Here is a 13023-nt window from a genome sequence, read left to right on the forward strand (position 1 = left end):
TGATGATTTCTAGGTTTGCATCGCCTGGCCGGACAGATAGGCCTTGACGTTCTAAGACATTGTCCCTGCGGTCGATGCCAGGATCAAATATATAATATTGCACAGAGTGGTGTATGATAAACGCGAGACCGCCTCCATTTCCGCTCTCGAGATCTTCCCGGTGGACGTTATACCCAGAGCAGGTCTGCAATGCAGATCTTGCTGTGAGTTTAGTCTCTTGAATCGCAGCAATGCGGATGTTGTGCCGCTTCATGAAATCGACTATCTCCGTAACCTTCCCAGTTACTCCATTACAGTTTAACTGCAGGATTCTGAAGTGCATAAGAGGAGACGTCGCCACTCTGGGGGTAAGTGACGGGTGACTACGCCTGGGTTGTGGAAGGCCAGGACGCAATTGCTGTTGTGGCCCTGGGACTGGGCGTCCTTGGGCAAGCATTGGGGTACCCGGATGATTTGGGTTTGCGACCTGGCAACATGGCGCGATGAAACCCGTCGGGGGTTGCCGTCGCGGAGACCAGAACATCTAGGAAAGTGGCACCACCCAAGGCAGGAGCTGCATTGGGCGGATGTCGCAAACCTATATATTCTGTGCTGGCAGACGGTGCAAACGGAGGTAGGGACTAAGAGTCTGTTTCCCTGACCTGCACGATTGCTGCCGGAAAAGAGGGGGGGAGAAGACGGGGGCAGGGGCTGATGCTCAGCATTGCTACCAACTCTACTACGAAGGTAGTAGTTATGAGTGGTATCAGTTGTTTGAGTTGTTGGCGCCGTGGGGCGCGAGCAGCAGCGGGTACTTGTTGTGGCTTGCTGAGCAGCGGGGCTGCTGGAAGGTAGTGGGGGGGGGGGGGCGCTAAGGCGTAGACTACGGGACGCCCCTGGGCGTGAACAGCAAGGAGCCACAAAAGATTTATAAAAGTTACGTGGACGTCGGGTTTTGGGATCAAGCCCAGAACAACCTGTCCGATGCAACCATCCCTTGCACGAGACACACTGAACAGAGTATGACCGTCCTAAAAAGATTCTTTTCCGGCATATGCAGCAAAACCATTTCTCAGGACCGGGGTCAGGAGACGGACCCGGATTGGATTCGATGCCTTCCCGGAGTAAGAGAATATGGAGCAGTCCTGCTGCAAGGAGCTGCTGGGAGGATGACAATTTGTGGGAGGGACGAAACAAATTAGATGGGGTCACACTGAAATGACAGTCCTTGGTCGGGAAAAATCCCGAGTCGCTCCGGTACATAGAACCGACTGCCTTGGGAAGCGCAGACCGATGTGTGTTTTGGTCTGGTGTATTGATCACCAAAATAATACTAAAATGAATTACGAACAACTATTCCCCATAGCAATTTGATTCGTTGTTGGAGTTTAATTGTCCTTCGAAATGCTTATTCCGGAATATTTCAAATTACTTTAAACAATTTTCCACAGAATACCGTACGTTTTATTGTAAAGAGATGTAACACGAAAGTTTAAGTTTTTGAAATTTAATTAAAAAGCTTTCTTATGTAAAGTGAATCAACACAAAACGTAAAGCAACAAGTAAGGAAGGCTAAGTTCGGGTTTAACCGAACATTACATACTCAGCTGAGAGCTTTGGAGACAAAATAAGGGAAAATCACTATGTAGGCAAATGAACCTAGGGTAACCCTGGAATGTGTTTGTATGATATGGGTGTCAAATTAAAGGTATTAATGAGGGGTTTAAAAGGGAGTAGCCCTTAGTTGTATATGTGAAGGCGTTTTCGAGATATCGACCAAAATATGGACCAGGGTGACCCAGAACATCATCTGTCGGGTGCCGCTAATTTATTTATATATGTAATACAATGAACAGTAGTCCTGCCAAAATTCCAAGGGCTTTTGATTTCGCCCTGCAGAACTTTTTCATTTTATTCTACTTAATATGGAAGGTGTCACACCCATTTTACAAATTTTTTTTTAAGTTATATTTTGCGGCAAAAAACCAATCCAATCACCATGTTTCATCGCTGTTTTCGTATTTGGTATAGAAAGTGGGCGTAGTCATAGTCGGATTTCGCCCATTTTTTAAACCAAGATAAAGTGAGTTTAGATAAGTACGTGAACTAAGTTTAGTAAAGATATATCGATTTTTCTCAAGTTATCGTCTTAACGGCCGAGCGGAAGACAGACGTTCGACTGTGTATAAAAACTTGGCGTGGCTTCAACAAATTTCGCATTTTCACAGAAAACAGTTATCGTCATAGAAGCTATGCGCTTACCAAATTTCACAAGGATTGGTAAATTTTTGTTCGACTTATGGCATTAAAGGTATTCTAGACAAATTAAATGAAAAAAGGCGGAGCCACGCCCATTTTGAAATTTTCTTTTATTTTTGTATTTTGTTGCACCATATCATTACTGGCGTCGAATGTTGACATAATTTACTTATATACTGTAATCTAATATATAAAATTCTTCTGTCACGGTGTTAGAGGCTTAAGTGAGCATATTGGATAGGTCTGAGAATCGACCAACGTCTACCTTTTTTTCGCTACGTGCCTAGGATCTTGAGATCAAAACGTGGACCCGGGTACCCCTAAATTGTGTTTATACAATATGGATATCAAATAAAAACTGTTAATGAGTGCTATAGTACATGCCCCTGGGTGACTAGAGTCTCGAGATATAGGCCCAAACGTGGACCCGGGTACCCCTAGAATGTGTTTATACAATATAGATATCAAATGAAAGCTGGTGATGAGTGCTATAATAAAGGATAATTTTCATACAACTGGGAGGCTAGGGTCTCGAGATATAGCCGAAAACGTGGACCCGGGTACCCCTAGAATGTGTTTATACAATATGGATATCAAATGAAAACTGTTGATGAGTGTTATAGTACAGGATAATTTTCATACAACTGGGAAGCTAGGGTCTCGAGATATAGCCCAAAACGTAGACCCGGGTACCCCTAGAATGTGTTTATACAATATGGATATCAAATGAAAGCTGTTGATGAGTGCTATAGTACAGGATAATTTTCATACAACTGGGAGGCTAGGGTTTCGAGATATAGCCCAAAACGTGGACCCGGGTACCCCTAGAATGTGTTTATACAATATGGATATCGCTAGGGTCTCGAGATATATCCCAAAACGTGGACCCGGATACACCTAGAATGTGTTTTTACATTATGGGTATCAAATTGAAGCTGTTGATGTGTGCTATAATACAGAGTAAGTTTTACACCGCTGAGTGACTAGGGTCTCGAGATATAGGCCAAAACATGGACCCGGATACCCCTAGAATGTGTGTGTATTATGGATATCAAATGAAAGCTGTTGCTGAGAGCTCTAAAGTTCATTCTGATATTCGATTTAGTCGCATCAACCTGGCAAAACTGATAAATATTCATGCGAAGCCGAAATAAAGACAATAATTACTAATACCCACATACCTATTTACATACGCCCTATTTGATTTGCCTGAATTTCGTATATAAATTTGCCTATATTAGTATTTACGATGCTTTTTTCCGGGAAGTATACCAGAGGCGGACTGGGACTGGGATTAGGACAAGGACTGGGACTGAGAAGACTCGGAGTGGGACTGGGACTGAGACTCGGAATGGGACTGGAATAAAATACATACCACCCTCTGGGACTGGCAATAAGAGATGAAGAAGAAGGAGAAAAATTTGAGAGAAGAGAAAAGAGAGAAGTAGACTGAGAAAGAGATAGAATGAGACGAAGATGGAGATGAAGCGAAAAAGACGGAGGGAGGAGTGAATAAAAAGATTAGGAAAAAGTGTTGAGGGGTAGGGCAGAGTTAGACGGAAAAAGCTTATTAAAATGTATGCAGATAGGCCAAATTTAGGGCAGAACAACGTCTGCCGGGTCTGCTAGTATACTATAAAGATATTCAATTTTTGTTAAAATTTGATTTAAACAAATTTTTTTCTTTAAGAGTGGGCGTGTTCGTCATCCGGTTTTCCTAATCCTTATTTAGACCACATATAGTAACAGGGGTAACGTTCCTGCCGAATTCCATCATGATATCTTCAACGACTGCCAAATTACAACTTGCAAACCTTTTAAATTACCTTCTTTTAAAAGTGGGCGTTGCCCCACCCATTGTCCAAAATTTTAATAATTTTCTAATCTGCGTCATAAGGTCTACCCACCTACAAAATTTCATCGATTTATCCGCATTTGGTAATGAATTATCACACTTTTTCGGTTTTTCGATGTCGAAAAAGTGGGCGTGGTTACAGTCCGATTAATTTCGTTTTTCGCCCTGATCACTTCGATATATAGAAGTCTATATCTATCTCGATTAGTTTATGCCGTTACAGGGTACCGTCATGCGAACAAAATTAATATAATCTGTGAGCTCTGCTCAGCTGAGTATAAAAACAAGTAAGGAAAGCTAAGTTCGGGTGTAACCGAACATTACATACTCAGTTGAGAGCTATGGAGACAAAATAAGGAAAATCACCATGTAGGAAAATGAACCTAGGGTAACCCTGGAATGTGGTTGTATGACATGTGTATCAAATGGAAGGTATTAAAGAGTATTTTAAGAGAGAGTAGGCCATAGTTCTAAGGATGGACGCCATTTAGGAATATCGCCATAAAGGTGGACCAGGGCTGACTCTAGAATTTGTACGATATGGGTATCAAATGAAAGGTGTTACTGAGCATTTTAAGAGGGATTGGGCCTTAGGTCTATCGGTGGACGCCTTTTCGAGATATGGCCATTAAGGTGGACCAGGGGTGACTCTAGAATGTGTTTGTACGATATGGGTATCAAATGAAAGGTGGTAATGAGTATTTTAAAAGGAGTGATCCTTAGTTCCATAGGTGGACGCCGTTTCGAGATATCGCCATAAAGGTGGACCAGGGGTGTCTCTAGAATATGTTTGTACGATATGGGTATCAAATGAAAGCTGTTAATGAGTATTTTGAAAAGGAGTGATCCTTAGTTCCATAGGTGGACGCCGTTTCGAGATATCGCCATAAAGGTGGACCAGGGGTGACTCTAGAATGTGTTTGTACGATATGGGTATTAAAATGAAAGCTGTTAATGAGTATTTTGAAAAGGAGTGATCCTTAGTTCCATAGGTGGACGCCGTTTCGAGATATCGCTATAAAGGTGGACCAGGGGTGTCTCTAGAATGTGTTTGTACGATATGGGAATCAAATGAAAGGTGTTACTGAGCATTTTAAGAGGGAGTGGGCATTAGGTCTATAGGTGGACGCCTTTTCGAGATATCGCCATTAGGGTGGGCCAGGGGTGACTCTAGAATGTTTGTACGATATGGGTATCAAACGAAAAGTGTTACTGAGCATTTTAGAGGGAGTGGGCATTAGGTCTATAGGTGGACGCCTTTTCGAAATGTCGCCATTAGGGTGGACCAGGGGTGACTCTAGAATGTGTTTGTATGATATGGGTATCAAATGAAAGATGGTAATGAGTATTTTAAAAGGGAGTAATCCTTAGTTCTATAGGTGGACGCCTTTTCGAGATATCGCCATAAAGGTGGACCAAGGGTGGCTCTAGAATGTTTGTACGATATGGGTATCAAACGAAAGGTGTTACTGAGCATTTTAAGAGGGAGTGGGCATTAGGTCTATAGGTGGACGCCTTTTCGAGATATGGCCATTAAGGTGGACCAGGGGTGACTCTAGAATGTGTTTGTACGATATGGGTATCAAATGAAAGGTGGTAATGAGTATTTTAAAAGGAGTGATCCTTAGTTCCATAGGTGGACGCCGTTTCGAGATATCGCCATAAAGGTGGACCAGGGGTGACTCTAGAATGTGTTTGTACGATATGGGTATTAAAATGAAAGCTGTTAATGAGTATTTTGAAAAGGAGTGATCCTTAGTTCCATAGGTGGACGCCGTTTCGAGATATCGCTATAAAGGTGGACCAGGGGTGTCTCTAGAATGTGTTTGTACGATATGGGAATCAAATGAAAGGTGTTACTGAGCATTTTAAGAGGGAGTGGGCATTAGGTCTATAGGTGGACGCCTTTTCGAGATATCGCCATTAGGGTGGGCCAGGGGTGACTCTAGAATGTTTGTACGATATGGGTATCAAACGAAAAGTGTTACTGAGCATTTTAGAGGGAGTGGGCATTAGGTCTATAGGTGGACGCCATTTAGGAATATCGCCATAAAGGTGGACCAGGGCTGACTCTAGAATTTGTACGATATGGGTATCAAATGAAAGGTGTTACTGAGCATTTTAAGAGGGATTGGGCCTTAGGTCTATCGGTGGACGCCTTTTCGAGATATGGCCATTAAGGTGGACCAGGGGTGACTCTAGAATGTGTTTGTACGATATGGGTATCAAATGAAAGGTGGTAATGAGTATTTTAAAAGGAGTGATCCTTAGTTCCATAGGTGGACGCCGTTTCGAGATATCGCCATAAAGGTGGACCAGGGGTGTCTCTAGAATATGTTTGTACGATATGGGTATCAAATGAAAGCTGTTAATGAGTATTTTGAAAAGGAGTGATCCTTAGTTCCATAGGTGGACGCCGTTTCGAGATATCGCCATAAAGGTGGACCAGGGGTGACTCTAGAATGTGTTTGTACGATATGGGTATTAAAATGAAAGCTGTTAATGAGTATTTTGAAAAGGAGTGATCCTTAGTTCCATAGGTGGACGCCGTTTCGAGATATCGCTATAAAGGTGGACCAGGGGTGTCTCTAGAATGTGTTTGTACGATATGGGAATCAAATGAAAGGTGTTACTGAGCATTTTAAGAGGGAGTGGGCATTAGGTCTATAGGTGGACGCCTTTTCGAGATATCGCCATTAGGGTGGGCCAGGGGTGACTCTAGAATGTTTGTACGATATGGGTATCAAACGAAAAGTGTTACTGAGCATTTTAGAGGGAGTGGGCATTAGGTCTATAGGTGGACGCCTTTTCGAAATGTCGCCATTAGGGTGGACCAGGGGTGACTCTAGAATGTGTTTGTATGATATGGGTATCAAATGAAAGATGGTAATGAGTATTTTAAAAGGGAGTAATCCTTAGTTCTATAGGTGGACGCCTTTTCGAGATATCGCCATAAAGGTGGACCAGGGGTGTCTCTAGAATATGTTTGTACGATATGGGTATCAAATGAAAGCTGTTAATGAGTATTTTGAAAAGGAGTGATCCTTAGTTCCATAGGTGGACGCCGTTTCGAGATATCGCCATAAAGGTGGACCAGGGGTGACTCTAGAATGTGTTTGTACGATATGGGTATCAAATGAAAGGTGGTAATGAGTATTTTAAAAGGAGTGATCCTTAGTTCCATAGGTGGACGCCGTTTCGAGATATCGCCATAAAGGTGGACCAGGGGTGTCTGTAGAATATGTTTGTACGATATGGGTATCAAATGAAAGCTGTTAATGAGTATTTTGAAAAGGAGTGATCCTTAGTTCCATAGGTGGACGCCGTTTCGAGATATCGCCATAAAGGTGGACCAAGGGTGGCTCTAGAATGTTTGTACGATATGGGTATCAAATGAAAGGTGTTACTGAGCATTTTAAGAGGGATTGGGCCTTAGGTCTATCGGTGGACGCCTTTTCGAGATATGGCCATTAAGGTGGACCAGGGGTGACTCTAGAATGTGTTTGTACGATATGGGTATCAAATGAAAGGTGGTAATGAGTATTTTAAAAGGAGTGATCCTTAGTTCCATAGGTGGACGCCGTTTCGAGATATCGCCATAAAGGTGGACCAGGGGTGACTCTAGAATGTGTTTGTACGATATGGGTATTAAAATGAAAGCTGTTAATGAGTATTTTGAAAAGGAGTGATCCTTAGTTCCATAGGTGGACGCCGTTTCGAGATATCGCTATAAAGGTGGACCAGGGGTGTCTCTAGAATGTGTTTGTACGATATGGGAATCAAATGAAAGGTGTTACTGAGCATTTTAAGAGGGAGTGGGCATTAGGTCTATAGGTGGACGCCTTTTCGAGATATCGCCATTAGGGTGGGCCAGGGGTGACTCTAGAATGTTTGTACGATATGGGTATCAAACGAAAGGTGTTACTGAGCATTTTAATAGGGGGTGGACATTAGGTCTATAGGTGGACGCCTTTTCGAGATATCGCCATTAGGGTGGGCCAGGGGTGACTCTAGAATGTTTGTACGATATGGGTATCAAACGAAAGGTGTTACTGAGCATTTTAAGAGGGTGTGGGCATTAGGTCTATAGGTGGACGCCTTTTCGAGATATCGCCATTAGGGTGGGCCAGGGGTGACTCTAGAATGTTTGTACGATATGGGTATCAAACGAAAGGTGTTACTGAGCATTTTAATAGGGGGTGGACATTAGGTCTATAGGTGGACGCCTTTTCGAGATATCGCCATTATGGTGGGCCAGGGGTGACTCTAGAATGTTTGTACGATATGGGTATCAAACGAAAGGTGTTACTGAGCATTTTAAGAGGGAGTGGGCATTAGGTCTATAGGTGGACGCCTTTTCCAGATATCGTCATTAGGGTGGGCCAGGGGTGACTCTAGAATGTTTTTGTACGATATGGATATCAAATTAAAGGTATTAATGAGGGTTTTAAAAGCGAGTGGCCCTTAGATGTATATGTGAAGGCGTTCTCGCGATATCGACCAAAATGTGGACCAGGTGATCCAGAAAATCATCTGTCGGGTACTGCTAATTTATTTATATATGCAATACCACTAACAGTATACCTGCCAAGATTCCAAGGGCTGTTGATTTCGCCTTGTAGAACTTTTTCATTTTCTTCTACTTAATATGGTAGGTGTCACACCCATTTTACAAAGTTTTTTCCAAAGTTATATTTTGCGTCAATAAACCAATCCAGTTACCATGTTTCATCCCTTTTTTCGTATTTGGTATAGAATTATGGCATTTTTTTCATTTTTCGAAATTTTCGATATCGATAAAGTGGGCGTGTTTATGGTTGGATTTCGGCCATTTTTTATACCAAGATAAAGTGAGTTCAGATAAGTAGGTGGGCTAAGTTTAGTAAAGATATATCGGTTTTTGCTCAAGTTATTGCGTTAACGGCCGAGCGGAAGGACAGACGGTGGACTGTGTATAAAAGCTGGGCGTGGCTTCCACCGATTTCGCCCATTTTCACAGAGAACAGTTACCGTCATAGAATCTATGCCCCTACCAAATTTGAGAAGGATTGGTAAATTTTTGTTCGACTTATGGCATTAAAAGTATTCTAGACAAACTAAATGAAAATGGGCGGAGCCACGCCCATTTTGAAATTTTCTTTTATTTTTGTATTTTGTTGCATCATATCATTACTGGAGTTGAATTTTGACTTAATTTACTTATATACAGTAGAGATATTAAATTTTTTGTTAAAATTTGAATTAAAAAATTTTTTTTTTTAAAAAGTGGGCGTGTTCTTCATCCAATTTTGCTAATTTTTATTTAGCACATATATAGTAATAGTAGTAGCGTTCCTGCCAAATTTCATCATGATATCTTCAACGACTGCCAAATTACAGCTTGCAAAACTTTTTAATTACCTTCTTGTAAAAGTGGGCGGTGCCACGCCCATTGTCCAAAATCTTACTGATTTTCTATTCTGCGTCATAACGTCAACCCATCTACCAAGTTTCATCGCTTTAACCGCCTTTGCCAATGAATTATCGCATTTTTTCGGTTTTTCGAAATTTTCGATATCGAAAAAGTGGCCGTGGTTATAGTCCGATATCGTTCATTTTAAATAGCGATCTGAGATGAGTGCCCAGGAATCTACATACCAAATTTCATCAAGATACCTCAAAATTTACTCAAGTTATCGTGTTAATGGACAGACGGACGGACGGACATGGCTCAATCAAATTTTTTTTTCGATACTGATGATTTTGATATATGGAAGTCTATATCTATCTCGATTCCTTTATACCTGTACAACCAACCGTTATCCAATCAAAGTTAATATACTCTGTGAGCTCTGCTCAACTGAGTATAATAACGCAAATACTTCAATATAATATCCCTATGTTTTAACAATAAATTAACTTAATAATTCAAGTTTGTCTTCCCACCTTTCAAATTTGCGAAACTCTTTCAGCGCCCTAGAAATTAGCCGATTAAACCATTTTAATTGCCAATACCCAAATTGCGTTTTCCAAAATTGTTCGTTGCATCAGTTTACAATAAAACGTGCAAAATTTAGCGCAAGTAAATTCTTCACTAATTCGCTCTTATATTTAATTCTATTTTCCAGATACATCTACCACAGTCGACTGTACAATCAGCTCAGAAAGTAAGGGTCAAGAGTGTTTAGATAATGTTTGTCAGCGTTTAAATCTTCAAGAACCAGAATTTTTTGGCTTGCGATATGTGGTCAAAGGAAAAGAGGATGAATTGAAATGGATTGATTTGGAACGTTCGTTAAGTAGACAACTGGAAAAATATGCAGCAAGCACAAAAATATATTTACGCGTACGTCATTATGTGGATCCACCACGACGAGATGATTTGACACGTTACTATTACTTTTTGCAATTGAAAAGTGACATTTACGAAGGGAAAATTATTTGTGACATACGCACTGCTATTTTATTGGCGCTATATTGTCGACAGGCCGAGTACGATAGTCATCAGAATGATAAGCAGACAAAGGATTATTTGAAAAAGTCATTGGTTTTGCCGAGAAATTTGCAAGGTAGATGGGATTGATGTTTTATGGTGCTATTTTAAACTTTTAGTTTTAATTAAATTTTTTTCCTGGATTTGACTGAAAATAATACACGGAAATTGTAAACTGTTGAGCTTACTTTTAAATTTGTCAAAATTATATGACTTGAAACTTTCGAGAAAACATAACTCTTGAGTTAAAATGATTACTAATGATTACTTGCCATTCTTCAACAGGGCCTTAATGTGCAGTATCCGCCCTGACTTGTACCGCTTAATATTTTGTGTCATGAGAGATGTGGACATATCTCAGTAGATTAAAGTGCAGGGATCGCTCTAATGTTTGCTGTGGAGATGCAGTTCACACGTCAAACGATACATTCTTCCCTCGGCCCGGCCCTCACTAGTTGTGGTCTTTTTGATTTTGTACTGGGTTAGAACACCCCGCTAGTGTTCTGCGGAGTGCTGTCGTTGTGACAGTTTTTCCCTCGTATGAATGCAGTACAGCGGAGTACAGCCCGACTGTCGCTCTTAACGATTATTGGTTATAACTTTGTGTTCATTAGTCTTGTTTATACCCAGCTGAGCAGAGTATATTAGTTTTGTTCGCATAACGGTACCCCGTAAGCATAAACTAATCGAGGTAGATATAGACTTCTATATATCAAAATGATCTGGACGGAAAAAGAACTTCATTTAGCCGTCCGTCCGTCCATCCGTCTGTTCGTAAACACGATAACTTGAGTAAATTTTGAGGTATATTAATGAAATTTGGTATGTAGGTTCCTGGGAACTTATCTCAGATCGCTATTTAAAACGAACGAATTCGGAATATAACCACGCCCGCATTTTCGATATCGAAAATTTCGAAAAACTGAAAAATTGCGATAATTCCTTACAAAGACGGATAAAGCGATGAAGCTTGGTAGGTGGGTTGACCGTATGACGCAGAATGGAAATTTAGTAAAATTTTGTGCAATGGGCGTGGCATCGCCCACTTTTAAAATACGGTAATTTAAAAGCTTTGCAAGCTGTAATTTGGCATCTGAGTATGTAATGTTCGGTTACACCCGAACTTAGCCTGCCTTGTTTGTTGTTGTTGTTTTTATAACAGCCAAAACATTCTTTGAATGTTATGGGTAGTGTAGCGGAGTTAATATTTTTGTGATGTCGCAGAGGGTAATGCGAACGCTCACCCACGGATGTGACAACTTTCACCTCTCGCTATCAACATTATGCTTTTTTCAATTTAGTTGGCAGTAGTAACCCAGAATATCGTTGAAGAATAAATAACCAATGACGATCAAAATAATGCCACCCCAGCGGGTTAGGGGGTTAGAATATACCCGCGGTAGGTATGCCTGTCGTATGAGGCGACTAAAATACCAGATTCAAGGGGTTGTGTAGCGCATTATATAGCTTCTCCAAACCCAATTGTCAACATCACCTTCGAGCGGCGAATCCCGTTTCACTAACAGACGAGGCTCTGCTCCTCATGCAACTTGGGGATGGGGAGGGAGGGATGGCCTGACGTGGTCACACCAAATCGTTCCCGAGATGGTCGGGCTAGCACCTTAATGGAGCTGTGTTACCGGAGCGTATCGGACCTGTATCCGGTAAAGGACCATCACACCGATAACACTCCCCAAAGCCTCCGGGGAGTAACCTTATTGCCACAACAACAACAACATCAAAATAATGTCTCACGCGGCAGTCAGACAACAGGTGGTAGTATCTGAGCGAACCTTGAAAATCATGCTGTATAAAAGACTGCTCTTACCAGTAAGACCCCCTTAAAACTTGGCATAGTAGTGATGCCGTTACAACAACAAGTATCTTCTGGTACTAGCTCGACTTGGACGCAATTTGATATGACCAGCGCAAACCTAGGTCATTAGCCCTAAATTTTTCGTTGAGTTTTGGGGGACTAATTTTAGACTGCTTGTTTGAAATGTTTCTCCTCTGATTTGTACATCTTTAAGGTCTCGCCAACGATGACAATCTCCTCGACAGCCTCATTATGGAAGTCCTCCAACAGAATGCTGGTATCCAGAATCTCCAGCAATCCCAGGCCGAAGAAATGTACATTCAATGCTGCCAACAACTGGATGGCTACGGTGAGGAACGCTTTCATGCAAAAGACACGCTGGGCAACGATCTTCTGCTCGGTCTAGCCATTAATGGTATGGTAGTAATGGCTGATAATGGTCGACAATATTTCCCATGGAAAGAGTCACAAACCGTCTCCATAGACAAACGTACTATTAAAATCGAGCAGAATAAGACCGACGGCTCCATAGTCGGTTCATTCTTGTTTTCTGATGCCGAAACTGCTCGTTACTTTTGGAAATTATGCATTACGCAACATAAATTCTTCAAACGTTACATTGATGAGGAGGCTGCATCATCT

General features: G+C 41.5%; 1 protein-coding gene across 1 annotated transcript in view; it reads left to right on the plus strand.

The window, feature by feature from the left end:
- The window catches only part of Pez (protein tyrosine phosphatase non-receptor pez), a 47902-nt gene that overhangs the window by 23807 nt on the left and 11072 nt on the right, over nucleotides 1-13023 (plus strand). The window contains exons 2-3 of the mRNA XM_067764520.1: nucleotides 10201-10641; nucleotides 12596-13023. Coding sequence (XP_067620621.1) covers nucleotides 10201-10641; nucleotides 12596-13023 — 869 coding nt within the window. The remainder of the gene's footprint in view (nucleotides 1-10200; nucleotides 10642-12595) is intronic.

This window comes from Eurosta solidaginis, chromosome 2 (assembly GCF_040869045.1).
Source record: "Eurosta solidaginis isolate ZX-2024a chromosome 2, ASM4086904v1, whole genome shotgun sequence".
Classification (NCBI taxonomy): domain Eukaryota; kingdom Metazoa; phylum Arthropoda; class Insecta; order Diptera; family Tephritidae; genus Eurosta; species Eurosta solidaginis.